General features: G+C 43.5%; 1 protein-coding gene across 4 annotated transcripts in view; it reads left to right on the top strand.

The window, feature by feature from the left end:
* LOC146977279 (mediator of RNA polymerase II transcription subunit 13-like) overlaps nt 1-23,460 on the top strand; it is a 78,041-nt gene that overhangs the window by 51,075 nt on the left and 3,506 nt on the right. Inside the window, exons 5-28 of one of the 4 annotated variants that reach the window (XM_085793383.1) lie at nt 9,445-9,590; nt 10,263-10,469; nt 11,369-11,533; nt 11,952-12,108; nt 12,213-12,317; nt 12,789-13,439; nt 13,847-14,060; nt 14,708-14,786; nt 14,901-15,022; nt 15,282-15,378; nt 15,562-15,779; nt 16,976-17,154; nt 17,457-18,385; nt 18,678-18,857; nt 18,993-19,222; nt 19,348-19,546; nt 19,947-20,235; nt 20,333-20,585; nt 20,689-20,877; nt 20,983-21,206; nt 21,341-21,483; nt 22,117-22,275; nt 22,457-22,621; nt 22,955-23,112. In XM_085793383.1, the coding sequence (XP_085649509.1) occupies nt 9,445-9,590; nt 10,263-10,469; nt 11,369-11,533; nt 11,952-12,108; nt 12,213-12,317; nt 12,789-13,439; nt 13,847-14,060; nt 14,708-14,786; nt 14,901-15,022; nt 15,282-15,378; nt 15,562-15,779; nt 16,976-17,154; nt 17,457-18,385; nt 18,678-18,857; nt 18,993-19,222; nt 19,348-19,546; nt 19,947-20,235; nt 20,333-20,585; nt 20,689-20,877; nt 20,983-21,206; nt 21,341-21,483; nt 22,117-22,275; nt 22,457-22,621; nt 22,955-23,112 (5,458 nt within the window). The remainder of the gene's footprint in view (nt 1-9,444; nt 9,591-10,262; nt 10,470-11,368; nt 11,534-11,951; nt 12,109-12,212; nt 12,318-12,788; nt 13,440-13,846; nt 14,061-14,707; nt 14,787-14,900; nt 15,023-15,281; nt 15,379-15,561; nt 15,780-16,975; nt 17,155-17,456; nt 18,386-18,677; nt 18,858-18,992; nt 19,223-19,347; nt 19,547-19,946; nt 20,236-20,332; nt 20,586-20,688; nt 20,878-20,982; nt 21,207-21,340; nt 21,484-22,116; nt 22,276-22,456; nt 22,622-22,954; nt 23,113-23,460) is intronic. The other 3 variants (XM_085793384.1, XM_085793385.1, XM_085793386.1) reach the window with 3 other exon arrangements.

Consider the following 23,460-nt stretch of genomic DNA (forward strand, 5'->3'; position numbering starts at 1 on the left):
TACCTGTATTAATCTTGCGGTTGATCTTTGTGTACACTACAGTATGTGTGTGACCCTCTGTGTGTGTGTGTGTGTGTGTGTGTGTACCACAGCTGCGCAGTGTGAATGGCTTTCATGTGATTCAGTATTTTGCTGTGTGTCTCCTCCCCTCGGTGTTGCAGCGACTGGCTCATGGTGTGAGACTATTAAAAACCAGGACGGTGAATGAATGGTGGTGAGAGGTGAGAGCTGAGCTGGGTCGAGCTCTCACAGCTCTCTCTCTCCTTCTGGGTGAGGGGAGGGTAGTGTGTGTGTGTGTGTGTGTGTGTGTGTGTGTGTCGGTGTCACACTGTGTAACTGTGTAGGCAATGTGGGAGACAGACAGAGAGACTGAAACCGAATAAGAAGAGGGGTGGGTGTGATGACAGTAGCTCAACTTGTTGCTTCAGCCATTATAGTTCCCTCTCACAGCTCAGTGTGCCCACTTCATCTTCTCCTGCTGCCGAGGATGCAGCATTCCTCACATCACTAACATAGCACAGCTCAAATGCTAAGTGTTCTGGTAAATGGCTCCGAGGAAACCACTTAGCTGTCAAATGGCTCATTTTAGAAATCTGTTTGAATTTAGCTTAGAGGCAGCAAACGTAACAAAAAAAAAGGAAAGAAAAAGAAATCATCCACATATTTACATTTACTTTGTAGTTTTTTGAAGTGGAAAGCTGTAAATTGTGTTGTCATTCAAATGTGGTGTAAATTAGGGTGACGCACACAGGAAATCCTCGCTGGGGAAAGTTGCTGACACAAGTGCACTTTGCTGTGATGTGCGGTAGCAAATTCAGGTTTAGCTGTTCAGAGCAGGTGGTTCAGAGAAGTCCCTCAGCGAGGCACGCTGTGTGACATCTCGAGAGTGTGTGTCGCCTGTATTGCATACTTATAGAGCTCTGAGTAGCACTGTGAGGAGGCTTGATTTTTTGTGTGTGTATATAAAAGCAGTCTAATGTGAAATACACGGTGCATACAGGTGACAGATGAAAGGAAAAATCTGAATAAACTAGAAGGGCACTCAGAGTGCAGACCTCTGCCAAAGCCAATGTCAAAAAACATACACCAGGTTCAGAGAGACAGGGAGAGAAGAGAGAGAGAATAAAATTCATAGTAAATGATCTGGATCTGACCCAGAATGTAATGGGCCCCTCCCTGGCCTGTGACCCATTCCTCCACCAAGTTCAGCACAAACCATATACCTACTTTGCATAATCCTGCTGACAAACAAACAAACAAACAGGGGTAAAAATGTAATGAGTGGTGAACCATAATGCATGCAGATCTTACAGCGTGCACTGAATGTTTTAATGATGGTGAAAAGGATGTGAATCACATGTTAACACTCACTAGATCTCAACCCAAATTAACATCTACTTACTTACTTATGCCTGACACCCCCTCCAGAGCACTTGACTCGGTCACTGGCTTTCTTTCCGATAACGTCTACTGTACAGTAGACTATAGGATATTTTGGACTTCAGTAATAAACAGGGTTTTCTACCTCCATCATACAAACACCAGAGGAGGGAAGATATTTTAGCAGGAACTTGTTCTTCCCTCCATTAGATTTCAATTGACTTTTAGAATCAATAACAAGGAGTTCAGACAAATGTTGTGCTTTCTTGGGGAGGTTCAAAACCTAACCACAGGCAATATAATAACCTGTATAATGACTTACAGTAATTAAAGGTGAGCTTATACATGGTAATCAACTTTGACTATTTTTTTTCCCTCTTTGTCTTTTATTTTAGAGGTTGTGACATCGTTTTACAGATTTTCTGTGTCTCTGTGTGCATTTATCGGACACATTATCCTGCTCCAGGTATAAGGTTGCTCATTAATTAGCCCATTAGAAAGGCAATGACTTTGCTTTTATGAGATTAAAGTAAAGAAAAAAAGAAAAGAAAAAAAAAAGCATTTGCAAATATGATCAACGCTGTTAAACGGGTGAGTCACTGGCAGAGAAAGAGCTACGGAGAATGATTCAAACAAAGTAGTAGAGAATAATAACGTTTGGGTCGGTGCAGGAACGTGTGAAGACATCAGTCCCTCATATGCGCACATACTGTATGCATAGAGACAAATGTTGGGTATTGAGCTTCTGCATCTGAAATTACCCCCAGTGTCTGAGCGTGTGCAGTGATTTGCATGTGTGCGCCCCTTTCGTACATCATGTAATTCCTTATCACTTTGACTGCGCCGTATGAATATGTTGCCAGCTGGAACGCCCCCTGCTGAGCCAATCCTGACTTGTACTGTCTGTGAATTATTGAACATCCTGGAAGGAAAGGCAAGAGAGAAGGAGAAAAAAAAATGAAAGAAAAAAGAAACAGAGAGAAATATTCTTCAACATGCAGACGCTAATAAACGCAAATCTTGTGTAGACGGCTGCACCGTGGTATTGTTTTAGTGGAGCTCTGCAGCTGTTGCATGTGTCACAGCATGTGCAATTGAAGCATGGCAGGTTTTTCTTTTCACATATCTCCACTGTTTGGTTCCAGCACACATGCAAACACGCATGCAATCCTAAATACCCACACACATTTACACACACACACCACCCCTTGTGCTCAGAATAGCAGTGTTGCCCTTACAATTGACAGTGTGAGACCTCAGAACCCCTGCAGATGATGATCCCTGGCCATCAGTGTTTTCGTGCCATGAGGGAACATTGCTCAGTTAGGCATACACTGACCTCCTGCCTCAGCTGTAACCAGTTCCTTTGTCTCTTCTTCACTCCCACACTGTGCCTTTCATCCCCAACAGGGGGCGCTTCAGTGCTAATAACCATGCCATGCCCCCTCACTCGTGCCAATTCCTGCTCCTTGGCGCTGCTGCCTTTGTCAGGCTTATCTGGTGTTTATCTTGTATGTGTCCCCGGGCATGGCGAGGATTGGCACATCCAGGGAGAAGATTCCCAACCCCCCCACCCCACCTCCCCCCTCCCTCCCTCCCTCCCTCCCATCACCACCACCACCACTCCACACCCCCTTCTCCCCAACCCAGCACTCCCGCATCTCTTTGTGTCTGAATGGGAGGAAAGCACTCTGGGTTGGTAACGGATTGCATCAGACGCTGAGGGGAGCATGAGAGAGAAAGAGAGCTAGAGAGTTGCAGGGATACAGAGAGAGTGTGAGAGAAGAGGCATGAGAGAGAGAGGGAGAGGGAGAGGGAGAGAGAGGGAGGACGAGCAGGGAGGAGGCTCAGTGTGTGTGGTAGGGAGGTGGGGATCAGAGAAGGTGGGGGGTCATAAATTAATCATTACGATAGACGGATGAATGGAGGTATTAGAGCCTGTCTCTCTCATTAGTTCAGTCAGTTCTATGCATGCCAAGTACAGTACACAGTATATTTGTTAATCTAGGTGCTCGCATTTGCATTCATGGCCATATGCATGAATAATGTTCACATTTTACAGCGTAACAGAGATGTCCTCTGGTGCTTGACCATGAAACAAAAACAACTTGCACTGCTCGTTTAAACTACTTCAAAATCTCAGAAATCCTTACTTGACCTGACAGAATAGGTTTTCTAACACACTCCTCTTCCTTTCCTCCTCCTCCTCCATCCCTCTCCTCTCCTCTCCTCTCCTCTCCTCTCCTCTCCTCTCCTCTCCTCAGGGACCAGTGACATTGAGATATTAGCCATCTCCTAGGCAACACACATTTGGTGTTAGGCCAGATGAACAAGGTCACAGAATCTCCAGAAATAAAAACAACAAAAAAATATGAAAGGCATTCCCATTTTCCTCACCCCCGTTCCTCTGTCCTCTGCATCGGACCTGTGTGATAAATCTACCGATGTCAAGATTTTCTGTATATTTTTACTTTTCCCAAAGTAAATGAATCTGTGCAGGGGGAGGTGGGGAAGTAGATGGTTATAAACAATATTTAGTTCAACCATGTTACTAAATCATCACCACTAGACGCAAAATCATTTCAAACAAGAAAAACAGCCAAATATAAAAAGTGTAATTAAAAAAATGCCCACAGAGCTATTTTTTTTTCATATTGGTTTGTTTAGTTAAATATTTTCCCCAGGGCTTTCAAGACCTTGAAAAACTGCAGCTCTCAGTTGTAATGAGTGAAGGAAAGTCACGTGCTGCTTTGTTCCTCATCTTCATTCAGAACTGTTGTGCAAAACATGATGATAGAGCTGATGTGATGAGTTTAATGGAAGAAAACTAAAACGTTTTTCAATCTTTCACAGTATACATACATTTAGAGTGAAATCTGTATTTTTTATGTGGATATGAAAAATTGTTTCTTTATTAGTTTTCAAATTACACGAAAACTTTTGCATGGAAAATTTACTGAAATATGTTTAACATTTTTTAGTTTGGCTTAATTCGTTAATTGCTGTTTTTATTTTGTCTTTTCTGCACTTCTGTCCTGACCACCATTGATGAGACATTAGACATCAGACTCAGTTATTTCTACATACTTCTATCATGGAAGTCAGTGGACTCAAAACCAACTTGTGGTTGAGTAATTTGTGTGGTTGACCATGCTACTGCAGTTTCTGATATTTGCTGCCTCATTCCAGGAGTCCAGTTTAAAAACCACTGCTACAGAAATGAAATGAAAATGTACATTACTGTAATAATCACAATACCATTTCTGAATCTTGATATTCTAGTTATTTGTGCTTCAGTTTGTCAGTAGTAAAACAGCCTTAATAGAGATCATTGGATTACATGTACATTAAGAGGATCCCAGGAGGCAACCCTCTCACTCCCAAGTACTTTGTTAAATATTTGGTTTAGTGAAATATTTACATTTTCCTTTGAAAGGTGTTGCTCTACATGTGTATTGAGCCTCCCCAGAGACAAAAAGCAGATTTCTAATATTACCTGGTAAAAACATTGAGAGCAAGCAGAAGAGAGAAAAAACACACACAGATCAATAGAGAGGACGGTGATACATCACAGCAACAGCCTACCAACAGATCTTTTTCCTCGTTTTTAATTAGAACCACAGACATGAAGGTAAAAGCCTGTGGTAGCACAAAGTGATGCTCTCACTCAGGTTAGCGACTCAGGCTTTTTCCTCCAACAATGACAATAAAACTAATGTCAGCTGCAGAAGGCTGATATTTTTCTGTGCTTCCTTTTCCTTTGTCAGTCATAGAAAGGGCAGTGAGTGTGCACATATCTTGGAGCATGGCACTTTTCCATTGTGAATCCATATAAATAGTTGGAGCAGCGTTTGAGCACACAAACATTGTGATAGCAACACTGGCGAAAGCCAGCCACTGGGGGCCACTGAATAATACATCAAGCTGACTGACTTCCCCTTATGCCTGAGTTAATAGTGGTGTGTGACTGCATGCATGCAGAAGCGTATGCATGCACCTGCAAACACCTGAATAAGCCCGAGTGTGTTTGTTAGGATTTGTTTGTATGGAATAAAGTTATTGTGCCAATGCACTAGAAGGACTTTGGGAGCTTGTGTATACATAATGCTCACAAGAGCTTACAAGAGGATAAACATCCTCTGCATCAGTCCACATACACCAGAGCTGTGTCTACAGGCTTGTGTCTCCAAGAGGTGTGCTCAGACGGGTTCGGCAGCTAGAAGGATGAAGATAACTCGTAATAGTGCTGCTGAAAGACTGAGAATTTAAGTTGCAAATTAAGCAGATTAATCCTCCAGATCTGAGGGAATCTTTAGAAAAATGCTATCATGCCTGCTTAGTGCATATGACTGTAGTTAATGATTTCTAAATACAGTTATCAGATCTTGAGGTTTAGATGCCTGTAACAGTGGAAACAGAGGATCTGTGCGTCTGTCTTGCACACAGCTGTTTTTACTGTTTATTCCTTTCCATCTCCTTTAATCTCATCTTTCTTTATCTTTTTTTCCCACTGGGTTAGGCACCAGAGCTGCAACGACAGCCGAGATAACCATTGTTTTTTAGTGTGTGACACATGCGCGTGTGTCAAGTCCATGGTGTATGTCAGACATTAACCAGCTCCCCTGCTGCCTGGCTGGTGGCATTGTGACTGGGTGAAAAGACACACGTTGTCACATGAACTCAACACTCAGTCCATTCTCACATTTTACAGTGACATTCAGATGTGCATACAGTATGATGAACTCTATTTATGTGTTCATCCTCAGTGTGGGTTTATGTGCGTACATTGTATCCTCTGCATGCATATACGCACATATTGTAACATTTACTGAATTTATGCTGCATAAAAGTGCAGGAACATATCGACGTATGAAGGCAAATGAAATAGATACAGTCATACCCCCCCTCTCTCGCCCTCACACACACACACACACACACACACTAGGATAGCATGTGATGTGTCTGTGTGTTCTCTGGCTCTACATCCCCTGATTGATTTCGCCATAAAATTGTGCTCAGTAGCCACCCATTAAAACTCTGATCTCATCGATATGTGTGCAGCAATTGCAGTGCGTGGCACTGAATTATTCACCTCCTCCTCTTTCTCTCACTCCTTTTGCTCTCACTCCTCATTTTATACTGTATCTTTCTTTCCTTGTCCTCTTAATTTCCTCTCCATCCTTCTATTTTCCTCCTCTGTCTCAGTCTTATTCCAGCATTTCCTTAATTTTTCTACCTCTAGTGCTCACTCTGTCTCCATCTCTGTCTTTTTTCTACTCTGCTCGTCCTCTTTTTTCCTCCTCTCACTCTCACTCACTCTCACTTCTTTTTCTCAACCACCCTCCCCTCCCACTCTCCCCTTCCTTCTCTCCTCTCCTTTCCTCTCCTCTCCTCTCTCTATCTCTCAACAGGACTGTCAGCCCTGAGGCGAGTCTCAGCCATCACTCCTCTTCATTTATTAATACCTGTACTCATACAGCCCAGCACACACAGCTGCCTCACATCTCTGTCCGCTGTTCTCTCTCACACACACACACACACACACACACACACACACACACACACACACACACACGCTTGCCGACTGCACAAATGTCCCGGAGGATGCAAGAAGCCCAGTGTGTCCACACACTCACACCCGCTTACTGTGCAGGAAAATGCCCTTTGTAAAAGGACAGGGAGCATCAATCTCCCAGCTGCGTCAGCCTACAGTTTGATGCTCTTTTTGTAGTTCTGCTTTTCCCTGACTCACATTTAATTGCACTTTATTGCAGTCATAATAGATCTTAGCTCATAATTATTGCACATTAATTAGTAGTTAGATTGATTGCTTGTATAGTTTATCAAATGTAATTGTTTACCCAGCAAAACTTTCCGCTTTGCCGCAACATAAACTGAATCATTTAAATCCGTGGCCTCCGTCTCTGCATTCCCGTAACATATATGTATAAAGTAAAATCAATAAGGAGCACTGACGTGAACAGCTCTACAGTATATTAGCATGCAGTCATTTCAGCTGAAATACTGAGGGGTCCTGGGAATTCTGCTGGATCGCAGCCTGATTTTTAAAACAGAGAAAGATGAGATGAAGACACAAAGAGAGCAGTGTGGATATCCAACAGTGATTCCCTGCTATTTGGCCAGGGCGGTTTTATGAGGGGTCTGGGGGGTATAGTGTTTTTGTAGACACATCAGCCCCATTCAGTACGCACACATCTCATAAAAAATATATAATAACAATATAAACATGAGTTATCAACACGAGAGGGAAATAAATACTAATGGATGCTTCATTTCACAGCCTTGTGTAATCTGTGCAGGGTTGTTAGGCTGTAAGTAGGAGCAGAACAGGAAGTCTAATATAGCGATGTGCAGAAAATCAATCTGCCAAGCAAACAGCTATTCTGCCAGCCAATGCAAAACAGTAATAAAAATAATACTAACAAAAACACTTGCTAACTTACATATGTTAAGTACCCCGTAGTTGTTTCTATCCATGTAGGCTCACGACTTAATACTCAGAGGATAATTAGAGCATTTTGCGATTAAGACCCGAAAAATTCCTTGAATGTAAATTGTGGTTGTGTGCTGATAATGTGCATGGCAGTTAGTTGGACTGGTACTCTTGACTTGCAGCTGTTCCCCAGAGCTTCCCTATGCAGCTATATATAGCTCTTCTTATGGTGTAATGATGCACTGAGGACAAGGATGGAGGGCGGTGACATTGAAAGCATTTTGACTCATGTTTTAAAGAGATGCAAACTGCTGAGATGATGGACCAGTGCCATGTATGGGTGTACATGTGTGTGTGTGCAAGTGCCTGTAGGTGTGAAAGCGACGTGCACTCTCGTCCCTGTTTTCTTGCAGGCTCGTGCATGCATATGTATGCGCTTTAGCTCTGCTCTTCCTCCTGTGATTGTGCAGACCTGTGTTCAAACCACCTGCTGTTATGAGGGTATGTTTTTTCTCTGGGAGCATCAGGAATGTTTATGAGGCAGAGAAATTGGCCTCGTGTCTCTTTGGGTGCACTCAGCGCCACCTGGAGGCCGTCACGGTTAACACTGCATGATATTTGGCTCCCTCATGGCTGTGTTCAGTTCTGCCCATGAGTGACTGTGGAACTGGCCATTTTATTGAATTTGATGATCCATTACGGCTCAAATGGAGGTCCAGCTCCCTCAGGGCAAAGGAGATATTGCATAGGCAGCAGGGTAATCACAAGGCGATTACAGTACCTGCTGACTTTATTGTCAGTCTGATATATATAAACCAAGGTGGTAAGGAGCTTTATAGATTAAAAATATACATCAGAGAAGCCGATGATAGTTAATGATGTCCAGCCCGCCCACTGGTATATAGATTGTAATAAGGCCCAGACAATTACTCCTCCGTGATTAAAAAAAGAGCAATGCATGATGAACTGTGCCGGCGCCCTGTAATAAAGAGAGCACTGCATATGTAAACATGTAGTCACTACAATCAGTCATAAGCAAATGAGGATTTATACCTGCAATAAGGAGCGTATGTGGGAAATGATGAAGATGATCAATGTAGGTAGAGATCTGCAAGGCTTTTACAAAGACACATTCTGAGTCTGCTCTCTAAATTGCTATTTGGAGAAATGCACTCATCATTTGTCACGCTGCTGCCTGAAAGACTGGCATATTCACGGTGCGCATTTGTTTTTCAATAGATTTGATTCGAGGGTTTTATTTAATCTGAAGTTGAACATAATTAAATGTAATTTCAATTCAATTTAAATCTCAGTTCAATTATGTTTATAGTTGTGTTGGTTAATTCACACGCAATTAAAATGGACAAAGAGAGTTTGTCTGTCTGACAGTGCAAACTCATATCGCCATTTAATTTGTTTTTATGTCGTGCACAAGCTGGTGCTCTGAGGGATCCGTTCACGTCTCTCTCTGCAACTGCTCACAGCACACACAACAGGACACACACACACACACACACACACACACACACACCTCCACCACATCCCTGTACTGTCTGTGTCTGTCTATCTGTGGTCTCATGATCTGAACCTTTGCCGTCTTCTGTCCCCAGCGAGCACCTATCATGTTCCTTCTCCTTCTTCCTCCACGGGGAGAGCAACGTGTGCACAAGCGTGGAGATCGCCCAGCACCAGCCTGCATACCACATCACAGAAAACCACATCCGTCTCGCGCAGACCTCCATCACACCAGTGCAAGGTAATACCACAAACCCATTGTTTTTGTTGATGGTTTATGTACACAGAACAAAATAAGAGTGATGATCACTGCAAATGCACCGCAGCAAAGTACAGCCAGAAATGTATTACACTACTGTTGGACATCTATAATACAAATGTGCTGCATTGTACAGAACACAACATGCAAATTACTGTAATAGTGGGGGAAGCTGCAGTCACATCGTTTACTATACTACATAACACATAAAAGGCTTTCATTGAAAATATTGCATTTTACTTTCCTTTAAATATATACTGTTAACCTTTTTATATAATTTCCATTTTGGATGTCAAATCTTTTTTAACCAAACTAGTTGTTAGAAAATATGACGTGTGATGTAAAAAATACAATATTTCCTTCTGAAGTGAAGTTAAGCAGAAATATACCTCAACATTGTACTTACAGTAAGTGAATGTAAATGTAGTTATATATCCCAATAGTATGTGGAAAAGTTCATAAAGAATACATAATCTTATCTTGTATTTATAATGGGCTTAAACAGAGATCAAATGCTTACAGTAAATAAATTGATTTTGTACCTGTATTGTAACAACCTTTATTTACCTATAAGCCCTTCTATGTGTGTCTTTGCTGTGTGTCTTTACAATAAACACACTTTCTCTCTTTCTTATCTGTTTTCTCTGTCTGCAGTGATCCTGAGTCCGTACGGTCTGAGCGGCACCCTCACGGGTCAGGCCTACAAGATGAGCGAGCCAGCGGTACGGAAGCTAATGGAGGACTGGAGCTACTTTTACCCTATGGTGCTCCCGCAAAAAGAGGGAAGTGGAGAGAAGGAAAAAGAGGAAGCAAGTCAGGCCTATGATCGCAACTGTCACGTGGCGGTGGAGGTCATCGTAGGTATGGAGAAAAAAAAAAGTTTTGTGGCTTTACGTTAACTTTGTGGAAGGTGAAAAATGTATATCCAGTAGCAGGATTTACTTTAACAGTATTAAAACATGTAATATTTTATAATAACACAGTGACACATAATAATAGATCTTTTCTGCAGGAGATGAGCAACAAAAACATGTTAGACCAGGGTCATGTTGCTCTGGTAAAGCAAACATGGATCATTGACTAACCTTGATCTCCATGTACAGTGTATTCCCAGGAGTGTAGAGCTGAGGTATTAGTGGTTGGGAGTGCTATTGAATTGTACCTTCACTGCAATGATCCTCGCGGTCTTCGGAAAAAAGGGGAAATAACTAGAAAAGTGGAGAGGAGAGAGACAGGGAGGAAAGATAGTGGAGTCGTGGTAAAAAGCCGCAGGGAGTTACTCTAACAGCTTTGTCTAATCAGTCTGATCCCAGAGCATTGGTTTGACCTGATTAAAATCAAAACTCCCATGGATACCAGTGGCTTTTAAATCTAAAGAGGAAAGCCTGTCTAGTGTTTGCTGCCTGAAATTAAAGTCAAGACGTGAGTGTAAAGGGATTTAAGATGATGTTTTATATGAGCAGTGAGAGAAAATGTACGATCACATCAGTATATATAGAGCAAGTGCATCTCTTATACTTCATAGCCGCTGTACTTGCCAGCAATTATTGGAGATGACTGCTGAATCTATAATTTTTCCTTAGAAAATATGTTATGATGTTATCTTTAATAACAATAATTCATCTATGGGCGACGCATCGTAAAAAATAACTACCGCTCCTTTTCACTGACTCCCACCGTCTTTTGACAGTTAAGAGTGAGCAGCACGCACCCTCTAGTTTCGTTACCGTAAATAACGTCCTCCTTTTTCATCTTCCCAGGTGGAGTGAGGATGACCTACCCAGCTGCTTTTGTGCTGATCGCCCAGGGGGACCTACCAGTGGAGCAGCCTCCACCTGTTCCTGTAGCTCTGGGCCTCAACAGGGAGCCCAACCACTGCAGCGTGCCGCTCACACCGCCGACGTCCCCAGAGCAGCCCTGCTCAGGTAGCAACACAGACACACACACACACACACATCACATATCACATCATACATACCTGTTGACATGTTGAAAAATGATCTGAAATGCATTAAAAAAAAGAAGTAATAAAAGTAATTTATCAATAAACTTTTTACTGCACAATAATTTATTTGGAGCAATTGTTTGACAGATAATTGCTGCTTAAGTGCCCTTAGATTTGGGAAATACTATTTATTGACTAATAAAAATACAAATAAATATGCAATGAATGAGTCATATTCATTCCTGAACTTGCATTTCAATGTAAAATTGTGTCTAGATGCAGAAAGACTTTTCCGTTAATATCAACAACATGAAGATGGTTTTTGGTGTTTGGAGGAAACTGAAAATCAAACAGTCAGTTCTGTATCCTAACATCGACTCCATGTTTCTTTTTTTCAGCGGACAGTGGCTTTGTGACCTCCGTCTCCAGTGTCCCCACACCAGACAGCAGCATGGGGGTTGCTAGCATCAGCCCAAAGCATTCTGGGAAGAAGCTTACCTGTCAGGTGGTCCATCAGGCCTGGAGGGAGTGTTATCTCAACCAGCCTCAGCACGTGTAAGTTAAAGCGTTTGTTTGTTTCCCCTGTTTGGTGTGATTACCATTGAAGTGCAATGATGCAGTTGAGCTGCCGCCCTCATGGACCCCTTTATTTTCTGCAGCCCGAATCCGCCATCTGACGTGACGCCCAAGAAGGAAGTGCCAAATGGAGTTACCACATGGGACTTCAACGATCTGGGAGCGAGAGCACCCTGCAGCTGCTCCAGGTACCACAGAGCTCCAGCCAAGCTGTTCAACAACAGCGTTACACAGTGTACTTACAGTTTATGTACAGTATACAGTAAGCGTGTTTATCATCAGCTTCCACGTGAGACTTTGTTAAGAGATTTTTTTTCACCTATATAGAATAATTAGATATGGAGTGAGGGGCAGGCAATATAAGATGTATCTTCTCCCTGCTCCCTTCCAACCGAGGAATAAGAAAATGTTGTGATTTGCTATGATATTGTCAAATTGTGAAATTGCCTTGGCTGGAATAAATAAAAAGAAAGAAAGAAAGAAAAATGGATGACTTGGCAGCTCAAGGACTTCCATTTTTATGATATTAAAGTAACGCCTAAGTCATGACTGAATTAGAAAATATTTTGCCTCTGTGGATCAGCTGAGGAACAGCCTAACTGTATTTTAATCTAGGATATACTGTGTCTTAACTCTGTTTTTGCTTGACTGTGTTACAGGTTGCGGCAGCAAAAGCTGAATCAGACCACCACATCCACTGCCAACGTCCAGACTAGTGCCAACCCCTCTCAGTCCTCTGGCCCATCATTGTACCCTCCCTCAGTGCCCAAACACAAGACCAGTGACAAGGCAGAAAAGGCTGATAAACAGTCCAAGAGGCCAGCCATGATCCCCTTCCACCACCGTCTGTCTGTCACACAGGAAACCCCTTTGGAACAGGACTCGCCAGGAGGACCCCAGCTCGGGGGACTTGTGGCACTGGAGCCACCATTGGAGCCCCTGGCTGCTCTGCCAAGTTGCAAATATCCCAAACCGCTCTCCAGGAAAACCCCGGAGTCCCTTCTCCATTCGCCGATGTCGCCACTTCCTCCCACGCTCAGTCCACACCCCCGGGTGCAGGACCCAGAGGTTCTGGAGGGGCCTGTGGATATGCCTGTCTGTCCAGACGGAGCTTCAGGGCTGGGAGTGATTACCAGCGAGACAGCTGTGTATACAGTTCTGCTAAAGCAGAGGGAGAGTGGGGCTGGCTGGTGGAGAGGCTTCAGGACTCCCAGAACTGATAAGACTGACTACAGCCCCCCTGAACTCCCCTCTGATAAATTAGAGGATGTGAAGACAGAGGCAGCCAGTGAAGCAGCTCCACTAAAGAGGTAGGGGAGACACACAGTGACAGTGTTTTGCAAAATGTTCGTTACATGTGGGAGAGGAAGAGCAAGGAATGTAGTAATGAAGAATATAGATTTTCTTTTTGAAACACTGGGCAGTGCTGTCAGAGCCATAATCATACGACACACAAAATACTGTATGTATTTTAAAGTATATATGAAACATGTATGATAAAAATGTATATATAGTATAAAAAGAATGTGATTTATGGGGATTTAGATGGGTTTTTTCAGGTACTACTCAAGCTACTATGTTTGATACATTCAATAAAAGCAACTAACTTAATCTGGAAATGTGAGATTAGATATGAAATATGAGCAGCACAGGGAGAATGAACTGCTACTGCTATCACAGATTCATTGATCGCAATTTGTCTCCTCGTCTCCTCCAGACTGTACACACAGACTCTCAAGAGATTTAAAATCTCTGAGGAGAGGGTGAGGGACCACATCCACACTTTGGGCCTGTTCCAGCAGCCAGGCGTGGAGGCACTGCGCGAGCCGGGGGATGATCCCTACGACTTTAAGGAAGGAGACATCGAGTACACTTTCTCCACCTCCAAGAGATTAAAGGGCCAAGGGCGAGAACCCAGCAAGAAGGCCAAGGTAAGGCAACACACATAGTTTAAAAAAATGAAAACAGTCAAAGAGCCTGTGATCAAAATTCCTGTATTATAGTAATGTGGGCCACACGACTTAATTAAGATGGAGTTATAGAAATGAACTCACAGCAAAAAAGATCTACTTTAGAGTGAGTTTCATGTCTTTGACCTGAAACTGACCTGAACTGAAACGCTGTTTTGATTTATTCTGATCACATGTCAGTTTCATTTCCACTTGCAGCAGGAAACTTTTTCTTTGGATACAAGATTTAATATAGCTGCAGACCAAATGCATAATGAATTCATTTTCATGTTGCTGCATGTATAAACTGGCAGCTGTTTGCTAACATATTAACCTTATCAACCTTAAAAGTGATCATTTGTCTAAGTGTTGTCTTTGCAGCTGACTTCTGCTGCCCCCAAGTGGTTAAAAAAATTCACATATCCCAGACTGAACTACAGTACAAATGCTCTCATACCTTTTAAATGCACATACTTTCAATTTACTTCAGTTTATCTTTCTTACTTCAAACTTCACAATTTGGGGATGTGAAATCTCATTGACACGGTAGCTGCTAAAAAGGGGGCTCTATGTTTTTCATTTTAAAGATTTACACTGGAACTGAACTGATCATATTCTTATTCCACCAGGGAGAAGAAATCACCAGCAATGGAGCACTGCCTGATGGGAAAGATGCTATGTCCATTTTTAACTCAACACCAAAATCAGGTATGACACTGCCACTGACATCAACATCTTATACATATTCAAACATATAATAAACTGCAGTGTGTCATGAGTATACTTGAGCATTTGGGTAAAAAATTGTTTGTGTTGTTTTAGATGAATCAGGTCAAGATGACGGAGCTGCCAAAGCCAATCCTTCCCTGACCAGAGAAAAAGATCTGGTGGTCAACATCTCTGACCTAGACAACATATTTGATGAAGATGAGGACGAGCTGGGGGTGAGACATCATGGTTTATGTGCTATATACACTATGCGTGTGAGCGTCTTTTATATGAAATTACTTTTCCACAGCGGCTTTGGCACACATTAAATTAGCATGAGAGAAAAATAAACGCATTTCCAGTTTCCAGGCATTGCTATTAGATCTAAGTATAATTTTCTCATCATCCTGTGTGTTTTATGTTTCAATATTCTGAAGCACAGAATATTGCATTGAATAAAACTGATCCTCCAATCTTATGTGTAATAATTTGTAGACTGTTTACCCCAACCAGCACTCAGCAAAGCTGCCGGTGTCGACAGAAGATCGGCCTCTTGGGAAGGACGGAAGAGTTGCAGTACCTTATCCATCAAGTGAGTCTCTTTGATGCTTATTTAGCACTTGTAAAATCTTAATGCAATATGTTTCAGAGGAATCTGACTGGAGCTTTTGTTTTTTGGGGGGAATTGCGATGATAATTCTTGAATCCTATTATAAATGGTAAATCACAACTTTGTGTCTCTGCCTTCTCTCTCTCCATTTCTGTCTGCTTTCAGCAGTAGCAGAACTCCAGCGGATGTTTCCCACCCCGCCCTCTCTAGAGCAGCACCCGGCCTTCTCTCCCATCATGACATATCGCGACACGCCGAGCCAAGAGCCACCTGCACCCAGCGGAGCAGCCGACCACCCGCTGCCTTTAGCCTCCACGCAACTTACAGAAAACAGGATGGAGATGGATGAGAGCATGGCCAGTCCCAGGCAGGACGACATCAAGGTGAGGAATCAGTGCCGAAGCAGCAGCACATCTTGCACATTTAAATATAAAAGCATAACTTTCCGGTTAATTAATTTCACAAATTGCTTAAATCCACATAAATCCGATCATCAAGGGGAAGTCGTTGCAAGTCCGTGCTGACTAACTTGCAGCTCGCGACTAAGCAGCTGCTCAAGTTCACATATCATGCTGGAATCGTTTCACTAATACCTGTAGCTTGCTAATTAACTATCTCCATGTTGTGAGTCAGACATCTGTACTGACTGCAGGCTCTGTGAGCTGGGTAATGCTAATTATAGCAGAATGCACCTATGGCTACTATTAGGTGCATCTGCTCATTTACACAAAACAACAAGCTCCTCCAAACAACAGGCCTTTTTTTGTGTGCAACTCATTGTAAAACATGCAAACAGAAACATTAGAATTAATTGTACCCAGGTATCTTATTGGCATTGGAGGCTACAGGCTACACAAAAAGATTTTTATTGTGTTTTACTGTTGCCTTTAACATTTATAGATTCTGTAAATAAGAGTCATGATTTGGGGAATATCCATATTGCCAGTGCCAGCTCATGAACACCAACTCTGGACACATTAACACACTATAAGTCTTTTTTGTGGATTTTTGTTTCTTATGTGACATTTCTTTGGCAGTTAAAACATAGCATACAGTACGATGTTCAAACCTGTGGATAATGTGAGTGGAACATATTGAGCTTCATAATTTCATCAGCACATAATTTGAACACAGGATGGCTAAGCACTGTGGCAAGTAAAAACAAAACCAACAATTACTGTAAAACTATTGGCATGAGCAGCTTATTGCTCTGTGCCATAGAGCTCCATTGCATCACTGCGCCACACTGTTGCTCAGGGTGATGTGAGCCCTCATTACAGTGAGCTTGGGCACTGCAGTTTGCTTTAGTGTCGTCTATTGCAGAGTGTAATTCCACATAAACCTCCCTGCTGTTGCAGATAATCATCAGAGCACTAATGTGCATTAATCTGCTAATTTGTTGACGATAAAAAACAAGAAAAATATAAGATATCATTATCATCTAGTAGCAAGACACTGACACTAGTTAAATTAAATATTCTGTATTGTATTTAGTGGCTGTGTTTTTTGTAACAATACTCTGTGCGGCTCTGTTGTTACTGCTGTAAATGACAAATTTACGTTTTTCTTCCCAATCCAGCCGCAAATAGGTTCCTCCATGTTTGCTCCACTGTCCTGCCTACCCAGCCAGAGTCTACCACCACTCAAGATCCCTGAGCAGTGTTACTACCGTCCATCGTGGGCCCTCCTACCCAAAATGGAGCATTTCCCCACAGTCATGCATCCCCAGAATACCGCTTTCATCAGGGACGGCTACACGTGAGTAGTCAAATTTGAAAAGCGTAAAATACATTTTTTCTCAGGCTTTTAAAAGGGGTCTGCTGGCGTATGTGGTCTCTGAAGGAGTAATACTGTATACAAAGTTAAGTTTTTAGCCTCAGTGCAAAGAGTGTAGTGCTCTAAGTATGGTAATGTCAGCCAGTTCAAAGGATTTCACTCTGTCTGGGTTTATGGAGAAGCATGACCTCCAAGATCTGCTCCACAGAGAGTTCCAATCATCTTGTTTGTCTATCTGACCATGTGTTTTTCTGTTTTTGTTTCCCTCCATGTGGTTTTTCCAGAAACATCCCCAGTGTCAACACTCTCACAGATCAGGAGTATGGCCAGATGAGTGCCACCACTGCGTCTGTGAGCACCACCGTTGGTATCCTCCCGTCCCCTGCCACTCCCCGCTTCTCCGTGCCCACCCCAAGAACCCCTCGTACACCAAGGGGCATTAACGCTGCGAGCTCCGGGCAGGGTTCGGTGAAGCAGGACGGTACGGAGCTGAGCTCACCAGCCTCTACTCCCTCCACCAGCCTGCCTCTCAGCTCTGTGGAGCCCCTCGCTCGGCCAGGACCCTCCCTGCCCGAGGCCCACAGCCTGTACTCTATCCTCCTCCTCTCGGACTCCGTCCTCAACGTTTTCAAGGATCGCAACTTTGACAGCTGCTGTATCTGTGCCTGCAATATGAATGTCAAAGGAGCAGATGTGGGGGTGTATATCCCCGATTCCACTTGCGAAGATCAGTACCGCTGTATGTGTGGCTTCAGTGCCATTGTAAACCGGCGGCTGGCCCACGGCACGGGCCTCTTCCTGGAGGATGAGTTGGATATTTACGGTAGGACTTCGGAGGTAGGCCAGGCAGCTGAGAGGAGGCTGGCTCTCTGCCGACGAGACCCAACCATGGGCGACCCCAGGGCCAAGCGGCCTCAGGACGCAGCCCCTGCCTCTCCGTCTGTCATGATCCTCCTGCGGGAACAGTGCTCCCAGCCCATTTCCTCCCTCACGTCACTGCACCTCCCCCTCAGCTGTTCTTGCCATGGCCGCAAAGGGGCGCTGCTGCAAAGCTGGATGTCTGAAAAGCAGTGGGCAGACGGGAGCGATGCCTGCGTGGAGTGTTACAATGCCTTGGAACAGGGGCTGCAGTATGTGGACAACCCCACAGGAGGGAAAGTAGATCCAGCTGTTGTCAGAAGTACAGCCCTTCACTCCTGGCCTCACACTAACGGTAAGAATAGATCTGACTGATATATTCCGTCAACTCCCATAAATTGAGTGTTATTTTACACAATGTAAAATCTATGATGGGAATATTATTTTTTATTTATGTTTTAACTGCTTTTGTGTTATCTAAACTATGTATTAATGTGTTTTGTGTGTTTATTTGTTTCTTTTTGTGTATAGGATCTCGTTAACATGTGTTCACCTGTTTATGTTTCCCTTTGTGTGTGTGTGTGTACTTGTGTGTGTGTGTGTGTGTGTGTGTGTGTGTGTGTGTGTGTCTCTGCCAACCTCCACAGTGGTCGACATGAGCATGTTGTCATCCCAGGATATGGTTCGTATGCTGCTGTCTCTGCAGCCTTTCCTGCAGGATGCCATCCAGAAGAAGAGAACAGGACGGACCTGGGAAAACATCCAACACGTTCAGGGTCCGCTCACCTGGCAGCAGTTCCATAAGATGGCAGGGAGAGGCTCCTACGGTGAGTCAACACAACCTTTACATAAATGAATCTGTTACCGGCACTCCTGTACCTCTCTGAAGTGATAATATTGAGCCCATGGGGATGTCACTGTCGGATTGTTGCAAACTAAAAATGTCACTATATTTATATAAGGTTCGGAGGAGTCACCAGAGCCGTTGCCCATACCTCCAGTGTTACTGGGTTATGACCGGGAGAGGGACTTCTTGGCGTTGTCTCCTTTGGCGTTACCTTTCTGGGAGAAGCTGCTGCTGGAGCCTTACGGGGGGCAGAGGGATGTGGCCTACGTGGTGCTGTGCCCCAATAGCCCGTCTCTGCTGACGGCAGCTCGGGCCTTCTTCCAGGAGCTCAGCGCTGTTTATGAGGTAGGATATCGGATTATGATTCAAGAGTAGGGTTAAAACATATTCACATCATGATGGAGAGTATTCAATTGAATGATAAATGTTGGTAATTAGAGACTAAAAGGTGTCCCTGACTCTATTTCCAGACCTGCCGCCTTGGGAAACATCGTCCTCTGGCCAAGGTGTCCAGGGATGGCCTTGTGCGTGTGGGTGAAGAGGTGGAGCCAGAAAAGCTTGAAGAGCTGGATGTGGACCAGTGGATGACTGGACCCTGGGCGGGACAGCAGCACACCGACAACCTCAGCAAACTTAAACTCTACGCTTATGCCTGCAAGCAGCAGCTAGGTGAGAATATCTATTCCATTCTTTTTCGTGGTTATTATGCTTGTTTTGTTTACTTTATGGTAAGACTATTGCTCAGTGACAGATTACTAGAATAATTAGATATTGAGTGAGGGGCAGGCAATATAATATAATAAACAGTATATGTATCTTCTCCCTGCTCCCTTCCAACCAAGGAAAAAGAAAATGTTGTGATTTGCTATGATATTGTCAAATTGACTTGGCTGGAATAAATAAAAAGAAAGAAAGAAAGAAAGAAAGAAAGAAAGAAAGAAAGAAAGAAAGAAAGAAAGAAAGAAAGAAAGAAAGAAAGAAAGAAAGAAAGAAAGAAAGAAAGAAAGAAAGAAAGAATGTATAGACCCTAACATGAATTCATGAAATAAACTTCTTTTCCTTCCTTCAGGTCCACAGCTGGCAGCCCTGCCTCTGGACAGCAGTCTTCTGCTGCCTCCCAAACCCCAGCCTCCTGTAAACAACGCGTCCTCAGCTCAGCCTGCCCCCTCCGGGCAGACTCAAACTTGGGCTCCTGATGGAGAACAAGCTCAAGGTACTGTCAGTTCAGCGAACGATCCAACCCCGACTGGAGCGACCTCAGGCCAGTCAGGGGAGACGACTCAAGGAGGAGCTGGCGAATCTAAGGGAACCTCTAGTGCTACGCCACCAGCTAACACACCAGCAGAAAACCCCGAACTGTAAGACCTGATTTACTGGTTAGAAATCACCTGTTATTACATTTTGTCCCACACAATTGAACTAGTCCAACTCCTTTCTTCTCGCGCTCTCTTTCAGGACTGCAGAGCAGGCTAGAATTGGCATCCCCACTGTGGCTGACTCCATGGACAGCCACACCAACCCACCAGCTATTGTCATTTACATAGTGGATGCTTTTCTCAGCTCAAGTGCAGCGAGAAGTGAAGGGGGAGAGGAAGAAGAGACGGATGAGGTAGAGGCAGGTAGCATTTGGCTACTGGGGCTTCTCCGCTGCTACACAGAGATGCTACAGACTTTGCCTGAGACGATGAGACCGGCACTGGTGCTACAGGTACAGAGATACTTAATTTCTCACAAGGATTAAAGATAATTCACTCTTGCTCTTGTGATCATCATCATCTGTTCTTTCCTTCTTTTGTTTTTTTCTTACCCAGGTGGTGTCATGCCAGTATCTTCTCCAACCAGCCAGTGGTGAGAGCCACTTGTACCTACAGCACCTGCGCTCCATGGCCTTCTCCTGCTACTCCCAGTGCAGACGTCTGCTGCCCCAGCAAACACACATCAAGTCCCTGACTGGTTTTGGACCAGTGTCCACTGTCACTTGTGTATTAAAGGGTCCAGAGGTGAGAATAGCAAAACAAAGTTATTGTGTAATTGTAGCCTGTGAATTATTTTAGTACTCATGTCATTGTTAATTTATATTTAACTTTTGAAATTCCCTCCTCCAGCATCCAAGCCCACTGCAGATGTATTGTCCTCCATTCATCCTTGGTCCAACTCGTCCCAAGCAGCCAGAACAAGGAGAGGTATGGGCAGAGGTTCCTCCCAAGTACAATGTGCTCTATGTGGGATACTGCCTATCACACGACCAGCGCTGGATCCTGGTATCCTGCACAGACCAACAGGGGGAGCTCCTGGAGACGTGTATTATCAACATTGATGTCCCCAACAGGTGAGAAATTGATGTTTATGACCTGATTCCCGTGCAGTGTTTTTGACTTTTCTGTTTTTGTGACATTACATACTAAATCTCAGCTCTCTTCAACTATTTCATTGTTTGTTTTCTGTTTTGTTTTTTTACTTCAGGGCGCGACGTCCCAAAGTTTCAGCCAGGAAGATGGGCCTACAGAAGCTGTGGGAGTGGTGCATTGGCATCATTCAGATGACCTCACTGCCATGGAGGATTGTGATTGGTCGTTTAGGCAGACTGGGACATGGCGAGCTAAAAGGTGAGCCACTTCAGTTCAGGAGAAATAAGGGTTGTGCTGATTTTTGCTTGTTTGTATTACTTCATAATCACTTTATTTCTCTAAGTGCTACACTGGGGAGTAAAAGTAACTCTTGTGGATGTTGTGTCCTTTAACCCAGTTCCCTCAGTATTCATTTAGACACATCTGCACATACAGTGTGTGATACTATGTTTGCCTTTTGTATAAGTCAGTCCATCACTCAAAAGATTCCTGTGATTCATTTCAAGTTTTTGTAGGCTCAGTATCCTTATTTCCTGAGATATTATTTCTGGCTTTAAGCAGGACAAAGCTGGCCAGTCACCTAATATTCACTTTAAGTACATAAAGCCTGGGACATTCACAAGAGATATATTCACCTGTGTGTTTACAGTATTACATATTTGTGCCAAACTTATTTTAATTTGTTATTTAAAATCACTCTGTCAGCATTTTTCCATTCTCATTTTATGTTTTTGAGTTTAATTCAAAAGTTTTAACAACAGATAAAATGAACTGGGGAGTGTTTACATTAAAAACGTTTTTAATGTCTCATCCCTTCTCTCTCTAAATATCTCTACTTTTATCTTATTTCCCTGTCTGTCTCGTGCACCTCCCACCATCTGACTCTACCAGACTGGAGCTCGCTCCTCGGGGAGCATTCCCTCCATTCACTAGGGCGCCAGCTGAGGGAGGCTTGTCGTATGTGTGGGATCTCAGCTACTGACTCTCCCACGATCCTCAGTGCCTGCCTGGTAGCCATGGAGCCACAGGGATCTTTTGTGATCATGCCTGGTTAGTCGGCCAATCCACTCTCTCTGTCATAGATGATGTTCATGCCAGTGCTGGTGTTTATGGTTCTAATTATGATGATAACAGTATTGGATGTCACAATATAGCAGAATTACAGTGAGTGACGGTTGTGTGAATAGACTCCTCACCTGTGCTGTGTGTCTGTATGTGTGTGTGTGTCCAGATGCAGTGACCATGGGCTCGGTGTTTGGACGCAGCACTGCTCTGAATCTGCAGACCTCGCAGCTGAACACCCCTCAGGATGCTTCCTGTACACACATCTTAGTCTTCCCTACTTCGGCCACTACACAGCTGGCACCCAGCTCCTACCCTACGGAGGACAATAATGGTAACACACAGCAGGATAATAACAGTCGTGCAACACAGTGGTTATAAAATTGCTTGAAATCCTTTTTTCCAAAATGGTTTAGATATATTATTTTTTTGCCAGCAGGGGGCATCTTTGTGCCAAAAAACCTCTCACCAATATCACAATCACATCACATCACAAATAGCTTGTGCAAAGAATGAAGAAGTTTCAGATTTGGACTACATCTGTGAATGAAAGATGGGAATATCAATTGAAGAACCATCATTTGAGTTAATGTTTAAAATGACTGGACAGGTGTCATTGTTAATTTAGCAGGTTAGACTCTGTGCTCACACTCTATTTGTTCCTCAGATGACATGTTTGATCTGCCCTTCCCTGACGAACTGGAGAACGACATTGGCCAGGACATGATGCTGATCAACCTTCACCCCTCCCCCAACACCTCTCCCGTGCCCTCACCTGGCTCTCCGTCCGGGATGGGAATGGGTTCACATTTCCAGCACACCAGGGTGAGTCAGGGGAAAAAAAAACAAAACATCCAACGGTTGCAGCTAATGACACCCTGTAACAAAGAAACAAAATAGCGTGCCTCCCCAAACTACATGGGAAAAAAGCATACTACTATATTTACACTGTACCATTTAATCATTGCTTTTAAAGAAGATGCAGTTCTGCTGATTTGTCTAAAAAGAAACAAGGAGGTTACAGGATTTAATTAGACCTGGCTATCATAGAGATTGTTTGATCTATCTAATTAATCTGAGTCAGAATTCATGTTAGAACTTATCATATGCCTAATTTGGTGGAACGTAAACACTTTTCCTTTTTAGGGTCAGGTAGGACTTTGTGCTTTGAAG

This window comes from Trachurus japonicus, chromosome 12, assembly GCF_045865225.1.
Source record: "Trachurus japonicus isolate A0001 chromosome 12, Traja_1.0".
NCBI lineage: Eukaryota > Metazoa > Chordata > Actinopteri > Carangiformes > Carangidae > Trachurus > Trachurus japonicus.